General features: G+C 32.9%; 2 protein-coding genes and 1 long non-coding RNA gene across 3 annotated transcripts in view; 1 reads left to right on the forward strand and 2 right to left on the reverse strand.

The window, feature by feature from the left end:
* Nucleotides 1-19,076, reverse strand: part of LOC143201314 (uncharacterized) — a 256,321-nt gene that overhangs the window by 133,527 nt on the left and 103,718 nt on the right. The window lies entirely within an intron of this gene.
* Nucleotides 7,146-15,653, forward strand: LOC143201324 (uncharacterized). The gene is made up of 2 exons (XR_013006930.1): nt 7,146-7,282; nt 15,415-15,653. It is a non-coding gene; the product is annotated as an uncharacterized LOC143201324 (long non-coding RNA).
* LOC143201317 (uncharacterized) lies at nt 9,458-17,718 on the reverse strand. Its single transcript, XM_076412308.1, has 4 exons — nt 17,478-17,718; nt 13,425-13,603; nt 11,882-11,989; nt 9,458-9,715 (listed from the first exon to the last, which is right to left on the reverse strand). The coding sequence occupies exons 1-4, from the start codon at nt 17,607-17,609 to the stop codon at nt 9,520-9,522; spliced, it is 615 nt and encodes a 204-aa protein (XP_076268423.1). The 5' UTR covers nt 17,610-17,718; the 3' UTR covers nt 9,458-9,519.

The raw sequence follows: 19,076 nt of genomic DNA on the forward strand, positions 1-19,076 counted from the left end.
ATTGTCTTGTCGAACCCGTTTGATTTTTGGAATTTTCCCGTTTAATTTGAATAAATAGAGTCAAAATTTTGTTCTCTTTTTGAATAATCGTTTATAAAAACTTATATCTCGGATATATGTCACAGTCGATGTTTATGACTGGCCCTTCAAAAGAAAATCCATATTTCTGTAGCCTATTGATACTGTAGGCATATTTGTTTGTCATATTTACACCATTGAAAGATTTGCAGAGATTAGAACAACTGGCAATCGAACGAAGTAAGGTCTTGGCTATAGTGTGGATGCTAAACTTCCCTCTCTAAAATTTTGCCGTGTTGTTAAATAATTCAACAATTATTTTCAGGTAATGAAGAAATTACTATCAGAGAAGTTAAACAAATAATAACTAAAGTTAAACTAATAATATGAAAAAGCTCCGGATGTGATCTAATAACAGGAAGGATCATCACCTCTATTCGACTAAATATGACTTCAGTTTCACTAATAATAACACAGAATTGATTAAATCGAACCATTTCTTGCGCATGGATGAGTTTAACGTAATAACTGCTACACAGAACCAATTACACCAAACGCTGAAATTTGCTGAAGAGCTTTCCAATGATATCGGGATGTTTTTGGATTGGATCAGTGTCGTACCTTCAGCATAACCTGAACAAAGCTTTAACAAAATTGATGTTCGACTTATTCACCTGACTCGATACCATTTGATTTTTACCTATTCCTCAAGATCAACCTAGTGTTATTAGATGTGTGGCATAATTTTTATAGATTTTTCAATATTTTCTGTGCGGGAGTATTCTCCATCCAGAATTCAAGATGCTTTTTTCAGCGATATGTCTTACCTGCCTTCTCTTAATAAACTGGTAGTTTTTGATCATGTTCTTCGTCCAGTTTATGAAATTGTTAGTAATCGTTCTACTAAGTTTTCGCAAAAAACCGCATAATTTTCAAGAAAGTGGAAATATTTGTTCCAAAAAACCGTTTGTCCTTTGAGCAAAACCATTCATCGAGCCATTTTTAAAATGTATTCGAAATTAGCGAAGTGCTGCTCTGCAAGCCCGTGTCCCAGTAATGCGAAAATTTCATAGTCGAACGGGGCAAGGTCTGGAGAGTACAGCTGGTGCGATAATACGTCCCATCCAAGTGCTTTCAACGCTTGCTTGACCGGTTTTTGCTTTATGAGACGGGTTATCGCGCTATAAAATCACTTTACCGTATCTTCCGGCCCATTCTGGACGTTTTCGATCAATGTATGGTTCGAATTGATCATTTGTTTTCGGTAGCGATCATTATTAATTGTTTTACCAGGTTTAAATAGTCCGAAATACACCATGTCACTCCGGACCCATCAAACACCGGGTATTGTCTTGCGACCAAAAATATTTGGCCTTGAAGTCGATCGGCCGGCTTCGCCAGGTGGTAACCACGATGTTTGCGTTTAGGGTCTTCGAAATAAATCCCCTTTTTTCAATAATGACTTTACGGTACACCTCATATTTTTAACAACAGAAACTTCGTATGGAATATAAAACGAAGACAATAATAAATTGGGCAAAGGCACCTCCTTAATATAAGCGGCCTGTTATTAATTATTGATAAGTATCATTAATAAATAAGCAATGTGCGTTGGTCTCCTCCAAGGTAAAATATAACGTAGAGTTCAAAATTCTATCGCTGTTTGTGTATACTGATCAAAGCCTTGCTAACCAAAAATGAAAATATTTAATAATAAATATTCATTATGTATTACTTTCTCGTATGTATGCTGATAATATTATGCACTTTAAAAAGGCATTTATTGAGAACAATATATGTTAGTAAATATATTTTCTGTCACTTTCTACAATTTTCTCTTATCTTTTTGGTGATGTGGCAATATCGTGTTGAAAGAATGATGTTGGTTGGTCGTGTGGTAATGGGTCCATCATTATAGCTGCAATATTATATTTACAACTATTGCCATATACGTTGAATCAGTTTGTCGAACACGTAATATGGGGCATAGACGATGACTCGCAACACTTTATTCTGGAACCTCTGGAGGATATCTATGTTAGATTTGCTAGTGGTACCCCACAGTTCAATACCATAGGTCCAATTGGGCCTAATTACTGACTTATACAGCAAAATCTTGTTATCCAATGATAATTTAGATTTACGCTCTATCAGCTAGTATATTTGGTTTAGTTTAACCCCAAGCTGTTCGCGTTTTGTCACTATATGTTTTTCCATGTCAAACGTTGACCGAAATGCATTCCCAGATATTTAACGTTGTCTGCTTGCGGAAGTTCATGATTATTCAATTTTACTGAGGGACATGTTCTTCTACAAAGGGTGAATGTCACATGGGTAGATTTTGCCGCATTTGCTTTGATACCCCACGTTTTCAACCACAATTCGACTTTGTTAAGATGAAGTTGGAGGTTTCTTGCGGCTGATATTGGATCCTCGTGTGATGATAAAACCGCTGTATCGTCAGCACATGTTGCAATAGCAGTGTTTCTTGAGGTCGGTAGGTCAGCTGTATACAATACATATAACAATGGGCCAAGAACACTGCCCCGCGGATCATCCGAATATATTGGGTATTCGTCACCCTGTTTGACAATAAAATGTCTGTCTGTTATAAAATAAAAAAAATCTAAGTTTGATTATTTTAAAATTTTTAGTGAGTTCCCTATTTATTTCTTGAAGTCGGTGCAATTTTTTTGTTAAAATATTTCATTAGCTCTATGAGCTCGGTTAACATCACCTCGAATTTTGGTTCAGGATGTAGAAAGAGTCAGGTATTATTACTCATAATGAATTAGTACCCACAACGTATAGTTAAGTTGGTCAAAAACATAATCATTATCAGATTATTATAAAAAAAATTAAATCCCCTTATTCCACGCGCATATGTTTTATTGCAACTTGCCTCCGATGCCGAAACTTTTCAACACAAACCCGACATCTATTTATATAGCGTTCCCACGATTTTAAGTTTACTTTCAATGTTAAAAATAACGTCCATAATCCAAAGATCACGGCGGCTTCGGCGGCCGGCGTATAGCACTTGTTTATTATTTTTCAAATTTCTCGCAAAAATCCCGTACTGCTCTAACTGAAACTGTCCGTGCATCATATACATGTATATAATATAGGTGACCTTGACATGGAGTGGAAAACATCATACGTACATTGTATGACCAAATATTTGAACTTAATTTGGAATAATCTTATTTCGAGTTCAATAGCAGCGATATATTTTGTAGTCGTTTTATATAAATATTTTTGAATTACTTTAATAACATCACACAATTATCTCGGTCTGCGACAAAAAAACTGTTTAGTTATTTTCAACTGATTTTGGTATACTGGAAATGACATGTTTAAACGATCGTCAAAAAATACTAAAATATTTTTAATAAAAAAATTGAACCGACTTCCAAAAATAAATAAGGAACTCATTGAAAAGGTAAAAAATAATCAAACTTAGATTTTTAACACAAAAAAAAGTTTTAAAATAAAATATGTACATAATAATCGTTATAATAACTAAATAAAAATAAACAAACACTTATTTAACCTATCTACTACACGTATTCTATATTCTACTATATACACATAATTTAGCTTAATACCTACCTAAACCTTTTCATCTACGAGCAACAAATTAGATTTGTTTTGTTCGTTATTTCATTTTATGTATATGTCACAAAATTATATTATTATTTTTGTATTGTTTGAGCTCGGCACCGACTTCAAACTGGTCAGTTGGTAGTAGTTAAGATAATATTGCAAGTATTAATATATTGTATTAAGCTAAACTGTGTGTATATAGCAGAATATAAAATTCGTGTAGTAAATAAGGCTTTTGTTTATTTTTATTTAGTTATTATAACGATTATTAGGTACATACTTTATTTTAAAACGTTTTTTTTTCTGTTAAAAATCTAAGTTTGATTATTATTTAGCTTTTAGTGACTTCCTTATTTATTATTTGAAGTCGGTTCAATTTTTTTTTCAAAAATATCTTATTTTTCTCTACTTAGTGTTGGATAATCTAGTCAACAAATTACGCTGTTATTTTATTTAGTATAACAATAAGTAGGCCAAGTAAAGCAGCCCGTATGAAAAAAATAGGTATAGAGAAATAATGATATAAAGAACACTTCAGCCCCCTTGGTCTGTTACCTAGCCTGGGTGATTTGGCAAATGTTCCGACTAAACTAAAACAAAAAGTTATTGTTCAACAAGCAAACCCGCGACATCCGTTTAGGAGCTGAACTCTCTAACCATTGCAGCATAGAAGCAGTTGTCTACAATATTTCTACGAGGTCTTATATGCTATAGTGAGTGCTTAAAATACAAACGGAATGGCTTTTACACTGAACAACTTCCGATTATAAGTATATATATATATATATATATATATATATATATATATATATATATATATATATATATACTTCAGTATATTCATTATATATTTATATACAAAGGAAAATGGAGCTTGGCTAATATATATATATATATATTTATATATATATAAATATACTTCATTATAGTAATGAAGTATATTTACTTCATTCACACCTACACTACCTTCCGGAAAAGAGTAAAGTGAATGTCTTCACCGATATTTTATAAAGATTGAGAATATATACAAAGGAAAATGGAGCTTGGCTAATATCGGACGCTTCAGTGTATGCTAGTGAACGTATATTTGATTAATATATATATATATATATATATATATATATATATATATACATATATATATATATATATATATATATATATATATATATATATATATATATATATTTTTTTTTTTTTTTTCAATTCTCTTTTACGTTAATGTAATAACTCGTTTAGCATAGTGACTGAAATTGTTAAGAAACACGTCACATTGTGGCACAAACATTACGTTAAAAATACAAAGATTGCGTCACAAAAACTAAACAGCTGATAGAATTTCTTCTGCTTCTTGACTTCTCGAAATTTCGTCATTCAAAAAATACAGATAAAATTTGCTTTTGAGACCTAACCTACCTTTTTGTTTCTTACAACTCCCTTTCAAGTTTCAGGTCATAAGTTCCTCTCTACATTCCTCCTGTTAGTCAACCAGCGTGATGATAGGCAGTATCAACGTAGTGATATATGACAGTAAACCATAATATCATGTTTTGAACACGAAAATAGGCCAGTAATGAACATTATGTGACTAACTCCAAATAAAATTATAAAATGAACAGAAACAATTAAACTACTAAGAGCCAACTTACACTAAAAGCAGTAAAGTATTTTTTATAACACATATATCATCTGAACCTTGAACTCATAGTAGTTTTCAGCGTTTTGCCAGTTCAAGTGGACAACCAATTAGAATTTAATATTTTTTCCTTCAATATAACAAGTGAGCCTTGAACTTGTTTTCAATTGTCTATTTATTTATATTCAAACTCAAATTTAACAATTCTGAGAAACTTGAATTTTTTTTATATTAAAACTCCAATTATATGGTGAAACAAAAACCACAAAACACCATACAAATGAAAAAAAAAAAGTAAAATAAACCAGTCTTTCAAATATCACCATGAAATGGCAGTGTTTTTCCATGACCCTTCTTACCTTCAAAGGCATCAAATTTGATTGAAATCCCAATTAGAATATTAAAAAGTATGTTTTTATCGTTAATTGTTGTGAGCTTTGGACTTCTAGTAGTTTAACATCTTTAATTTAGTTCAAAAAAATAACTACTGTGGCAACAATAATACGCAGACAGTGAATATCAATCATCGTCAACTCCCCCAAGCCGAGCAAGTTAAATATCTTGGTATGCACTTAGATCGACTCCTAACCTGGAAGAAGCACATACACTATAAACGAAAACAACTTCGACTGAAATTATATCAAATGTGTTGGCTCATCGGGCGGAAATCCAAGTTATCATTAGATAACAAGGTATTACTGTATGAGTCTATACTCAAGCCTATTTGGTCATATGGAATCCAACTATGGGGTACCGCTAGAAAATCAACATATCCATCATTCAACGGTTCCAAAATAAGGTGTTGCGTGCCATTGTTGATGCTGCGTACTATATTTCAAATAAAGTGATACAACACGATATTTCTCTAGAACCTATAACGAGTGTAATTCAATGTGTTTGTGTCAAGTACTTCGAAAGAGTGTCAGTGCATCCCAATGTACTCGCTAATCAGCTAAATATGCGACGTGATAGTGAAGTGCGTAGACTAAAACGTTTAACACCACCTGATCTGATTACTGGACATATGTAGACTTTAGAATAAGCTTTAGAATAAGACTAATTAATTAAGATAATATTTTATACAGAAGATCGCGTAATGAAGTGATTTTCTGCATGCCATGTAAATATAATATGGACATAAAAAATACTTATGGCCTATAGGGCAGATTGTGGAACTACAGTAGTTTTTGAAGTTTAAATAAAGTTCTTCGCATGTAATAAATGTATTAACTTGGTTTCCGATGGTATTAAAACTTTACAATGTTGAGAAACCCAATCGAATTATATATTTGAAATATGAGAAACATTGTTTTGGTAATGTATTAATGGTGTATATCTTATTTAAATACCATAGCATGCCCTGCTTTTGTAGTTAACGTTTGAAGGTTGTCATTAAACGACTTTCAATTGTTCCACGTCAATCCAATTAGACATCTATAAAATTAACGATATAAATACGCTTCACATGCCAAGACGTTACAATATTGAGAAACTTGATCCAATTATACGTTTGAAAAACCAGAAACATTGTTTTGGTGATGTATCAATGGTGTATATTTTATTTAAATACCATAGCATGCCCTGCTTTTGTAGTTATCGTTTGAAGGTTGTCATTTGTTTAATGACTTTCAATTGTTCCACGTCAATCCAATTAGAATTCTATAAAACTAACGATTCAGCGACCGTCGCTGGTCAACAGATAATTTTCCTTGTGATGTAAATGTGCTTGTTTGTCATCGTTTAATAATCTAGCAGGACGGAACGCGGAAATTGGTCACGGCGTACACGTGACCGTTGACGGGCCGGAAACAACTGACTAACGTTCGACTGGGCCTTTCTATTGTTTCAGTTAATTTGCTACAAATTAGCAGTAGTGGTTATTTCTGGAGAATGCCAATTGCAACTGGGTAAACTTCGGTAGTTTCCGCCCGATTTTGCAACGTTGCCATCTACAAGCAATCGAGAGATCCAACGTACTACATGGATTTCACCCTGGCAGTAGTAGGAACTCTGTTTTGTAAGGTTGAGAATTTTGTTGTTCATAGTTTATTTGTTCTTGTACTGTTGTATTTTGATTATAAATGATGAGCAGTAATGGATAAATCATTGATTTGTGAATATTGTCAAAAATCTATTATAACACTTTTAATATGGAGAGATATATGAGTTGATAGTTGACACTATGAAAGTAAAATGGAGATAAACCTGACTCGATATCCTCCATGTGTATCTCTCTTAAAATCACAACAAATAGTCAATCCATAGCATTAAAATTGAACAAGAAAATTGAAAATTTGGCTCGCTCGAAGATTTTTAAGGTTAGGGGTTTCTATTTTGGTAAAAATATTACTACTTCTAAATTTGAGTATAATCATTAAATATTATAATATTAAAATCAGAAAAAATATGATTGAAGCCAAACTAGCTGTTAAAATTACGCTGAATGCTATGTTGACTGAAAAACGAGCTAATTTAAATAGTGGCAATTTGAAAATACTTTAGATTTGTTGACTCATAAAGATTTATATAATACTAGCGACCCGCCCCGGCTTCGCACGGGTGCAATGCTGATACTAAATTAAATACACTACAGAAAAAATATGAACGTTGTATATAAAAACATAGCGGCCCGCTCCGACTTTGCACGGGCATAAAATATATATGCCTATGTCACTCAATGAAAACATGATTAAAATCGATCCAGTATTTTTGGTTCATTCATTACTGCCCTTGGCCTACACGCATTAAATTTGGAGTAAAACAATTCCTCTTCCCCTATACTTACTATGAAGATTTCCTGCTATCTTTGGAATATCTAAATTCATACAATTTTTATTACATTACACATTTTTAAACGCAAATTTTAAATTTGTAATATCTCCGAAAATATTTGTTTAATTTACATGCTGTAAGGAACCATATTGATCTATATTAATTGCACACTGTATTTAAGGTACTTAATTCGATAAGGATTAATGCAGTATTGCTTAAAATAGCTTCGTAAATAAGCCATTTTCTCACGTAAAAAGTAAACAATAAAAATGGTTAATGTGGGTTATCCCTAAAAGATAAACATATACCATCGCGGACTTTTTTGTAGACCTTTTTATGGTGTACAATACTGTAGTACATTAATTTGATCTAACTCGTAGGGTTAGGCAGCGTTTTTGCTAATTGCTAAATAAGCCTAAAAAAATAGGTTAATTTACGACATCACGTTAGAAACCTCTAAAATTAGCAATGTTGCCTTAGTATATTATGCATGTATTATACATATAAACCTTCCTCTTGAATCACTCTATCTATTGAAAAAAACCGCATCAAAATCCGTTGCGTAGTTTTAAAGATTTAAGCGCACATAGGGATATAGGGACAGAAAAGGCGACTTTGTTTTATACTATGTAGTGATTCAGCGAGCAACCCAATTGAATTCCACAGGTACAAAACGTAAAACTGACGCCATAAGTATTGAAGCATGGGCGAATGAGATAAAAAATACAGGAAGTGTGTTATATAAGCCACGATCTTAGTTTCTGGGTACCTACTATACTTCAAATAAAGAAGATATTATGTTAATCATAATAAATGAAGGACAATATGAAATATTAAAAAGAGTATAGTCATATTCTACATTCTTTACTTTTATTGGATGAATTGAGAGAGGGATTTCCATGTTGTTTTTGCATATTGAAGAGATCCGATAAGATATATTGGTGTATAATTTTAAAAATAAAAGCATGCTTGTGTTTTATATATTGATAAATAAATTGTATTTGTTCCCTTACGTGTTGTTTTATATTCTTTTTTTTTCCTTTTAAAATAAGTATGTTTATAAAAGGTTAAATAACTTAGCTTAAAATAATAGACAGTAAACTTTAAACCTGAGTTTCAAGTGGGATTTTAGCTTAATTTGTGAATTCCAGAATGTATATTCAAAATATATATTCAGAATATATACTCTTCAAGTATACGAATAATTTACAAAGAACTATAATTTTGGTTTGTTACTGTAGTGTTTATATATTGATAAATAATTACATATTGTTGAGTTCGACATAATTTATTCTATATTATATTCTTCAAATATACGTATAATTTTCAACAACTGGCAACGTTGCAAATACAAATCCTTGTGCGCATGCGGGAATTCTCCTGGAATAAGAGAACTAGACTCTTGTCAAATTACACACACATGTCGAATTCGGTAAAGTTTGTATTAATTGATGAACAACTTTGAACAGAAATAGAGCGGCGGTTGCTTAATGGTTTTTCAGTCCCACTGGCCGCTTCGCCATGTTGGCGATGGCGTCGAACGTCGTCCCTATCCATCCGAACATGTTCATGATGCTGAAGCTGCAGCTCTTCTTGTACTTCTTACATTTACCCTTTTTGGTAGCCTGTTGTTCGGCTACTTGATACTCTCGAGTCAGGTTGGTGTTTAGCGATGAAGACGGTCTAAAATTAAAAAGAAAAATGTCACGTCCTTCATTGTGGATGCTTTAAACTTCGGCAGTTTCCGCCAATTTTGCTACGTTGTCATTTACAAGCGATTGAGAGGTAGCCACTTTTTTTGACCCTGGCTCTGGTAAGAGTTTTACTATCTCTTACTTGTTTATATCTGGTATTATCTTATTGTATCTATTATCATATTATATTTATGTTATATTGTTTTGTAGGTTTAAGAATATTGTTGTTTATAGTTTATTTATTCTTGTACAGTTCATATTTTGAGTATAAATAGTAAGCAATAATGGATAAATCATATATTTGTAAATATTGTCAAAAAAGCTTTTACATTAATTTTATTCCAAATTCATTATATTTTAGGCTTCATTAACCTTCATAACCTAAATAAATGTCCCGATAAATACGACCCGTTGATTATATAGCCATTCCGCAACGTTAAAATTGAACAAGAAACATTGAAGTTGGACTTGCCTTGAAGATTTGGAGGTGTGGAAAGATACTATTGAAAGAACAACTAAATGCTCACTTATTAACAAAGTTCCTATTGAAGGATAAGACTATCAAAGGGTGGGAGGCCTATAAAACTCTATAGAAGTATTCGTATAAATTCTTATTGTCCTGCTGGTTAAAACTGACACAAGAGGGAAGGCAATGTGAAATACAATACATAAAACACATATAGGGAATTAAAATGACTTGTGTAAGTTAATTAATTATTAGTTAATTAATTATCAGGTTGAAATATGATTGCAGCCAAACTTTCAGCTAAAGTTCCAGTGGGATTAGACTAATTGACTCGTGTAGCTAAAACTAATCGTTTGAATTTCATAGGTACAAAAGGCATAAAATTTACACTACAAGTGTTGAAGCATGGGTAAATAAGATCAGAAAGAAAAAGGAGATGAGAATTTTGATAGAGATTGTTATGTTATTCTTTGATTTATTATTGTAACATTTATATTTGGTAAGTAAATTATATTTGTTATTAATTAAATACGTTTATAAAAGGATTTTGGTATTTTTTATATTATAGGAAACTTTATATTAAAGATAAATTTTATATTAATTTGTCGATTCAACAATAATTGATTCTATTTATATAATATTCTTCAAATATACGTATAATTTACAAGAACTGGCAACATCGGAAATTCAAATTCTTATGTGCACGCCAGGATCTTCAAGAATTAGATTCTCGTAAAAATAAATAGTTTGGTTTATTTTTGAAAGATGGCTCTGGCTATTCATCAGTTTATTATGTTCATATATTTTCACAAAATTTCCAGACGTGTATAAAATGTTATAGTTAAAACAAACTCTTGTCTTATCTGGATTTGCTCTTTTTTAAAATCACTGTTATTATTTTGAGTTATTTATTTGCATATATTCAGTATAACTGACCACAAAATATAGAAATATAGAATGGGGAGGCAAATAGCGCATGTTGTCACTCTATATATGATTTGTTTAAATAAAAAAACAGAAGAATAGCGTTGTTTTTTAAGATCCTCTGTCCCAAATGGTTCTGCTCTAGCACAGGAATCAGTTTAGAAAGTAAACAATTACAACAGTGAACAGTAACTAACAAGGGAAGATTATTTTTTAATCTCAATTTTGTAACTGGGGATTACTGGGTGGAGCTGCGGCAGCTATATGTATTAGAAAGGAGACATAACAGCCTCAAAAATATAGCAATGATTGTGGATTGAGCTTTTATCGATTCAATATCATAAAAACTAAAGCCAATAAAAATGATTTTCTCATATTTGGTCTTCTTGAGCCAAAATTATTAAGAACTGACTGAAACAAGTGAATGAAATATTTTTTTTTTTGGATTTATTGTCTTTTTTTGTCACAGAACCTTTCAAAATCTTAAATTTTCGTTGATGTAACATTACTTAATAAATAATCTCTATTCTCTGTATACAATAATGATTACCGTAGTGGATTAGAAGTCAAAGTTTCAATGCCCACTAATAATATACACAATCCAGTTGGCTGTGGCCCAAAAAAAACGCCGAGGTCGAGTAATTTAGGACTATAGTTATATATAGAATAGCTGTTAAATAATTTTGAGAAAGAAATCCATTCGATGGACAATTCCTCATCAAAAATGAAAACCATCTTCTTGGATTTCTAACGGGGCGTACTTACGTCAGTATGACATGAACGAGATCGCCGAGGACACCTGTATTTTGACTGGAAAACTCGGCGCCTTCGCAGATGGCCCTCAGTAGACAAGCGCGTCCGGGATGGCCATGACTGAAACAAAAAGTAGATTTGTTTTGTTTCGTTACCTACTCGTTATTGCATACGAATGCCATATTATAGGCAAATATCATTTGTTTTCGTGTTTACTAGATATAATGTTCTAGATATATTATAAAATATCATATAAAATTATATTATCTAAATACAGGGGGTGTAATTAAACTACTATTTTTGAAAATTTAACTACTACTTAATTTTAATATGAAAATGTTTATTTATATGGTGGGTTTTGTTTTTTTTTCGTGATTTTAAAAGAGAATTTCTGAACACACGTAGTTAATGAAAATTATTCCATGCGCATCCCGAAATACAGACGCTATAACCTTGTCAGCCGACTGTTTCGTTTTCCCACGCTTTGGAGCGGGTTCATCATGTGCAGTCCGCTCGGATGACTGTCGATTGGACTTCGGAGTGAAATGATGGAGCCATGTTTTATCTTTTGTCACATATCGACGCAAAAACTCGGGTTCCTTACGCTTGATCATCTTCAAAGACTGCTCTGAATCAACTCGTCGTCGTTTTTGGTTAAAAGTGAGCTCGCGCGGCACCCACTTTGCACAGAGATCTTTCATACCCAAATATTTGTGAATGATATGATGTAAACGTTCAGTTGATATCTTTAGAGTGTCTGCTATTTCATTCAGTTTCCATTTACAGGCATTCAAAATCATTTAAGGATTTCTTTAATGTTTTCGTCGGTAACAACCTCTTTTGGGCATCCACTACTTTCACCATCTTCGGTGCTCAACTGTATTTTTCAACTGTATTTTTTCCCTTCAAAAAGCAATATTTTATCAACACGCGAAATTTCTTCTTATCCATTTGTTTCACAATAACAAAAGTTGCTTCACTCAAAATGCTGTAATTTACAAACTAATGATCCGACAGTTGTCAAATTCGTACATGCATCTTTTGAGGGTTAGTGCTAACTATGGATAAAAACTTATGCATTTAATTCTAGTAGCGCCATCTATATGTCAGCCTTTTCAAGTGACCTGTTAAATAAGGTTTTAGTTAATTTTTATTTAATTATTACAACGATTATTATGGACATATTTTTAAAAAAAATTGTGTGTTAAAAATCTAATTGTGATTATTTTTTAATTTTTAGTGAGTTTTAGACCATATTACTATATAAAAAACCTCTTCCCCTCACCCCATAATAATAGGATTCCCCGAGCTTTATGTGTAACGTTTCTGTTCACGAACGTTTAACACTTCGAGCAAATAGCCGTGTGACTGTACACGAATCCATCACCAATTAGACATGTTTTAAAAGCTGATTGATTGGTTCAATAAAAAAGCGTAGGGTAATATTCCGATCGCTTGCTAAGTGACGGAGTTTACACATTCGATTATCGCCGATATGTATTGTCGACGCCGGAACTGATCTCGGCCGAAGAAGACCGTCTAGATCGCCACTAACCTCTCGAATTTCCGTTCCACTATCTCGTAGAGCAATTGGCGCGCCGTGCTGCCCACTATCGGCGGCCAATACAGCGTGGTGTCGTTCTCCGGCAAGCTGAACGAGGCCTCGAAGTTCACAGCCATGAACACGTCACCGGGAGTGTTCACTCTCAGTGGTATGGCGAAAGCCGACAGGATCTGTAAAAGGGGAATGCATATAACATGATGGTGTAACAAGGAAGAGCGTTGGTAAAAGATAATGCTGATTGCAGAGTCAAACCGAACCAAAATACATGCTTTGCTCCAAATAATATACAAATTACAAAATGCCATCTCGCATGTATACGGAATACTCGCGAAATACTATTTTTTTTAGAAGTTAAGTATCACTACATAGTATAAAACAAAGTCGCCTTTTCTGTCCCTATATCCCTATGTGCGCTTAAATCTTTAAAACTACGCAACGGATTTTGATGCGGTTTTTTTCAATAGATAGAGTGATTCAAGAGGAAGGTTTATATGTATAATACATGCATAATATACTAAGGCAACATTGCTAATTTTAGAGGTTTCTAACGTGATGTCGTAAATTAACCTATTTTTTTAGGCTTATTTAGCAATTAGCAAAAACGCTGCCTAACCCTACGAGTTAGATCAAATTAATGTACTACAGTATTGTACACCATAAAAAGGTCTACAAAAAAGTCCGCGATGGTATATGTTTATCTTTTAGGGATAACCCACATTAACCATTTTTATTGTTTACTTTTTACGTGAGAAAATGGCTTATTTACGAAGCTATTTTAAGCAATACGGCATTAATCCTTATCGAATTAAGTACCTTAAATACAGCGTGCAATTAATATAGATCAATATGGTTCCTTACAGCATGTAAATTAAACAAATATTTTCGGAGATATTACAAATTTAAAATTTGCGTTTAAAAATGTGTAATGTAATAAAAATTGTATGAATTTAGATATTCCAAAGATAGCAGGAAATCTTCATAGTAAGTATAGGGGAAGAGGAATTGTTTTACTCCAAATTTAATGCGTGCAGGCCAAGGGCAGTAATGAATGAACCAAAAATACTGGATCGATTTTAATCATGTTTTCATTGAGTGACATAGGCATATATATTTTATGCCCGTGCAAAGTCGGAGCGGGCCGCTATGTTTTTATATACAACGTTCATATTTTTTCTGTAGTGTATTTAATTTAGTATCAGCATTGCACCCGTGCGAAGCCGGGGCGGGTCGCTAGTTTGAAATATAACTTTCAAAATATAGTAATTTAAATATTTTGATTTAAAATATAAATTACAGAATAGAATTAGGTGATTATGTTATGTAAATAGAATAGAACTAACCCAGTCCAGCCTATTAATCAGTAAAAGAAGAATTTCCTTTCATGAAAGCAAGGTTTTTAAATATTATACCAAACAAACAGCCTCTTGTTATCGAAAAATAAAACCTGCTAAAGAAAACATTCCTTCTACAGCTCTTGAGGTCATCGTGCAGTTCTTCGTTGGTTACGTAGCGATAAGCATTGGTAATTAATCGAATTAACTTTGTTTTGTCAGCGTTGGATCACTATATTTGCACCCCATAAGTCCAAATAAGCTTTATTGTTGATTGATGAATCAATCTCTTTGATTTTGAGTCAAGTTGGCCGACCAACAGTTGCTTTATATCATCAAGGTGGATGCCGAGGTATATCGCTAGATCTGTTTGAGGAATCGGGCATCCCCCAAGGGTTATAATTTGGTTTCTGTCTTTTCTGTGCAGTGCAAAATTGGCATGGACAGATTTGGGGGTGTATTTTCCGGTCTCTAGTCCATTTGTGGATCTTATTATACGCCCATTTGTACTTTTTCTATTGCACTAGCCATTAATATTCATTATACCGTTACAGTACATTCTTATCAGTCGGATCAAAATTCACTACTGTTATGCTGTATAATATATTTTTAAAAAATGTTGTCAGGAAATAATTTTGATTTTGATATAGGTGCCAGCAGCGCCAACTAGAACCCGATAACGAATAGCTGGCAACCCCGGGAAGTTTATCTGGGATGTTATTGAAGGATATTTCCAATCATTCAGTAACCGACCTTCGTTTGGTTTAGACGTGCCACCATCGACTGCCCAAGCCTCGTCTCCAGGTAACACCGCTGCCATCCGTTTTATCTATTTTGTATTTTCCACATTTTTATATTACTTCAGTAAATAACGATCACATACTGCAAACACCACTGTTTCATTTCGTTTTACCTCCATTCACCGAGCCATAAATGATATTTCAATATTTTCCAGCGTTAATAGAAGCCTTTAAAATCAATCGCAATTCTCTAGTAATTCTTATTTAATGGAACTGTACTATGAAATAAGTTTGAAAGGTAATACTCCATAGAACATCTAGATATAAAGCTAATGTCATTTATTTGTTTGGTCAAAAATTATTGAACGTTAAATATGGAGATTCGGTAAGTTACTTACGAAAAGGGAAACATGAGGTGTATGCTCATTAAGAACTGGTTAATGTTTATCGTTATTATAATTACGAATTTAGATATTAAATTACTCATTATTATTACGAAAGAAAATATATCAATCTCCCCTCGAATTTTTTGTTTTATTGTCGATGAATATATCATTCTCCATGAACTTATTAAATATTTGAAGTGAATTCAATCTAGTTCTGATTTTTTATTAAGTTTCGTAACAATAGGTGACATATTTATGGCCTATTGTTTGTTCAGTATCCAATTTACTTTTTAAATTTCGTTTACATGCTATTTGTGAGTCCAGTAGCGATACAAGGTGTTCAAATAAATTCACGATATGGACAAAGTATTATATGTGTTGTTTTGAACTTTCAAATAATTTAGTCGAATATTCGTCGAATAACAACCAAGCTGATAAAAACCATATAGCCAGAGACAATGAGCTGCAATAATTCAAATTATAAAAACCGTAGGGATTTTTATCATGCATCGTAGAAATTCGAACCAACACTAACTGAAACTAGCAATAGATAATGAAGCATTTGATGTTGGCCACTACTTCTGCTCGTTGTAGTGGCCAACATTTATCCATAATCAAGTCTTATCAACACAATGGTTAATGCGAAACTGAACTAAACGTCACATAACCAAGATGGCGCGCAATCAAAATGGTGTCGTGTAACAATCTAACATAACCGTTAAATTATGCGATTTTGGCATTTCTCTATGTAAAATAACGGCCTACGTAAGTTTTCCATTTGGTACTATTGAGTTATTAAATAATATGGATGCTGATCAGGGAACGTTCAAAAATGTACTTTCGGCACGAGATCTAAACAAAATCGAAGAGAACGAATCTCAAAACTTATTGGATGAAAATCGAACTGAAACTCTCAAAGAAATTTCAGAGAGCTTAGCATTTGATGAATTAGCTATTATATATCTATCAACGTTAATTGCACAAGTTGAACGACGTATTGTAACACCAGGAATAACAAGTAATAGACGCAAACTCATCTTCTTGAATGATAAAGCTCGGTGATACGTTGCAAGAGTTGCGAATAGTACTCTGTCGCAGATTCAATGGGAGGTTCTGCCTTAACCAGCGTACTTACCATACGTAGTGTCTCTTGAATATCATTTCTTCAGATCGATACAGTATGACTTGGGTGGCAAACGGTTTTGAAATGCTGAAGAAGTAAGCGAAGTAAGCAGAACGAAGTCGTTCTTTCGAAACAATATCGCCATGTTGTAAAGAAGATGAAAAAAAGTTATAGAAAATGATGGAAAATATGTTGCGATACAACTTTTTTTCCATCAAGGCATTTAAAAGTGAAGAATTATCGGAATACTTGATATATTCTTATTATTTCTTTAACAAAACATTATTCTATAAATTGCCAATATGAGACTCATTTTTGTATATCGATTTCTTTCACACGAAATTCCGAAAACACCTTAATTTATGGAACTGTATACATTTACCGTGAGTCATCCGATACCCAAATAAACCAATATTGATTCTCTTAAAGGTAATTAAATTAAATTATCGGAAAATCGATCTTACCCCCATAAACGGGCCTCCATAGGGATAATGAAACCACTTGTTCTTGTATTCGGTGGTGAGTCCATCGTTCGCGCCAAACCATCCACTGAAAACAAGCAAGAAGCTCCACAAACACCCGTTTCTACGCATCATCTTCTACGGTACGTTGTTATATCGCACTGATTTTATCCTGTTGATGGAGGAACTCGAACTGACTGTTGTGGGTTGATTGTTGGCCGTCTACATTAGCAGAAACCGTTTAACGTGTTCGGCGAAGATAACTTTTACTACTTGACACCTTCGAAGTCGTGCATAGGACGGAAGAATATCGATAGTACGGTAGACCGGATGAAAGTTTTTCCATCTTTGTGTTGTTTACACAAATAAGATGATATTTGGATTAGTGGAACGAATTTATTAAGGGCGATTTCTCAGTTTTTGCTTCATTACAACTACTTATACAATGTAAGGTTTGTAAAATTACTTGGCTCAAAACTATAAAAAGTTATAATTCTCTTTGATATCACGCTTTATGACATATTGTGTTATTATTAGAAAAAAGATGGCATTATCGCATTCGTTCTTTGACGTTTTTAAAAATACTATTAAGATGTGCTTGCGTGTATTTTGATCAGCGATATCTAATGAGAAAAATGCGAAGTATCACGTTAAGCAACCGTTAAAAACGTTGAGGTATGTCGAACTTTATATCTTGAGATAGTGGCCTACAAAAGAAGGGACCGTAAAAAGACCCCAGCGTGCATGTTGATTGGCCAGAATTACATATGCGCATCTATTCTAAACTAGCTTGACACAACCATGCATTGCTGTTTACAAGAATTGTACTAGGAAGTAATTTTTAGGTTAATAACCATAGAAAAAATAGAAATTTCACGGTATAGGCGACCTTGGGGAAATGTTTTGTTTAGTTCAATCAACTGTAGCGCTGCGATCGCAAATTGTGATTGGTTAGTTTAAATTCTTGGTGCCGCCACTAACGTGAAATGTGATTGGTCGATCAAATTGTGTGAAATCAGCTATGGGCGTCCATTTTTATGTTTGTTGTTTGTAGGTTATGGTTTATGTTTAGATCACGAAATTTTCGTTTTATGTTGTGCATATTTTCTGTTTTACATTAATTATTATGGAGTAATAATATAAAAATTGATGACAATGCGTCAGTGTAGTAAAAGATGTAGTGTACCAGGGTAAAATTCTACTACGGAAATTAGACATCGTTTCCAAGAATGATCTCGCTCCTTTCCAAAAATGAGTTGATCAAGTAAATAGTAGTAAGTTACCTGGATAAACCCCAATGCAAATATATCAACGTCATGGTGTTTGTTATGGACATTTTAGTGAAAAATTTAGAATTATCCTTCCTTCACGAACAGGTATTAGGGTAAATGCATATCCATTATTGGTTTTATCAGGTACATATAAAATTATCTATCTACTACATGTCTGTTTATATATTGTTTGTTTACAGAAATTCAAAACCTTATGAAGATGTTAGTAGTAATAAAATTCAATTAATCTACCAAGTTGTTCGTATGCTGTCAGTGTGATGTCTCTACATAAAGAAGTCTTACAAGAAGGTAACAATTAATATAACTAGAT

This window comes from Rhynchophorus ferrugineus, unplaced genomic scaffold (assembly GCF_030347505.1).
Source record: "Rhynchophorus ferrugineus isolate W39M unplaced genomic scaffold, kcgeb_rfMv2 rfM8, whole genome shotgun sequence".
Classification (NCBI taxonomy): Eukaryota; Metazoa; Arthropoda; class Insecta; order Coleoptera; family Curculionidae; genus Rhynchophorus; species Rhynchophorus ferrugineus.

Bases quoted from the DNA above. Each gene is read 5' to 3' on its own strand.
- LOC143201317 (XM_076412308.1), bottom strand. From the start codon at position 17,609: ATGATGCGTAGAAACGGGTGTTTGTGGAGCTTCTTGCTTGTTTTCAGT. The intron at 11,990-13,424 runs GTTAGTGGCGAT...TTTTTGTTTCAG, and splicing joins GTGGAACGGAAATTCGAGAG to TCATGGCCATCCCGGACGCG. The intron at 9,716-11,881 runs GTAAGTACGCCC...TTTTAATTTTAG, and splicing joins CTCGTTCATGTCATACTGAC to ACCGTCTTCATCGCTAAACA.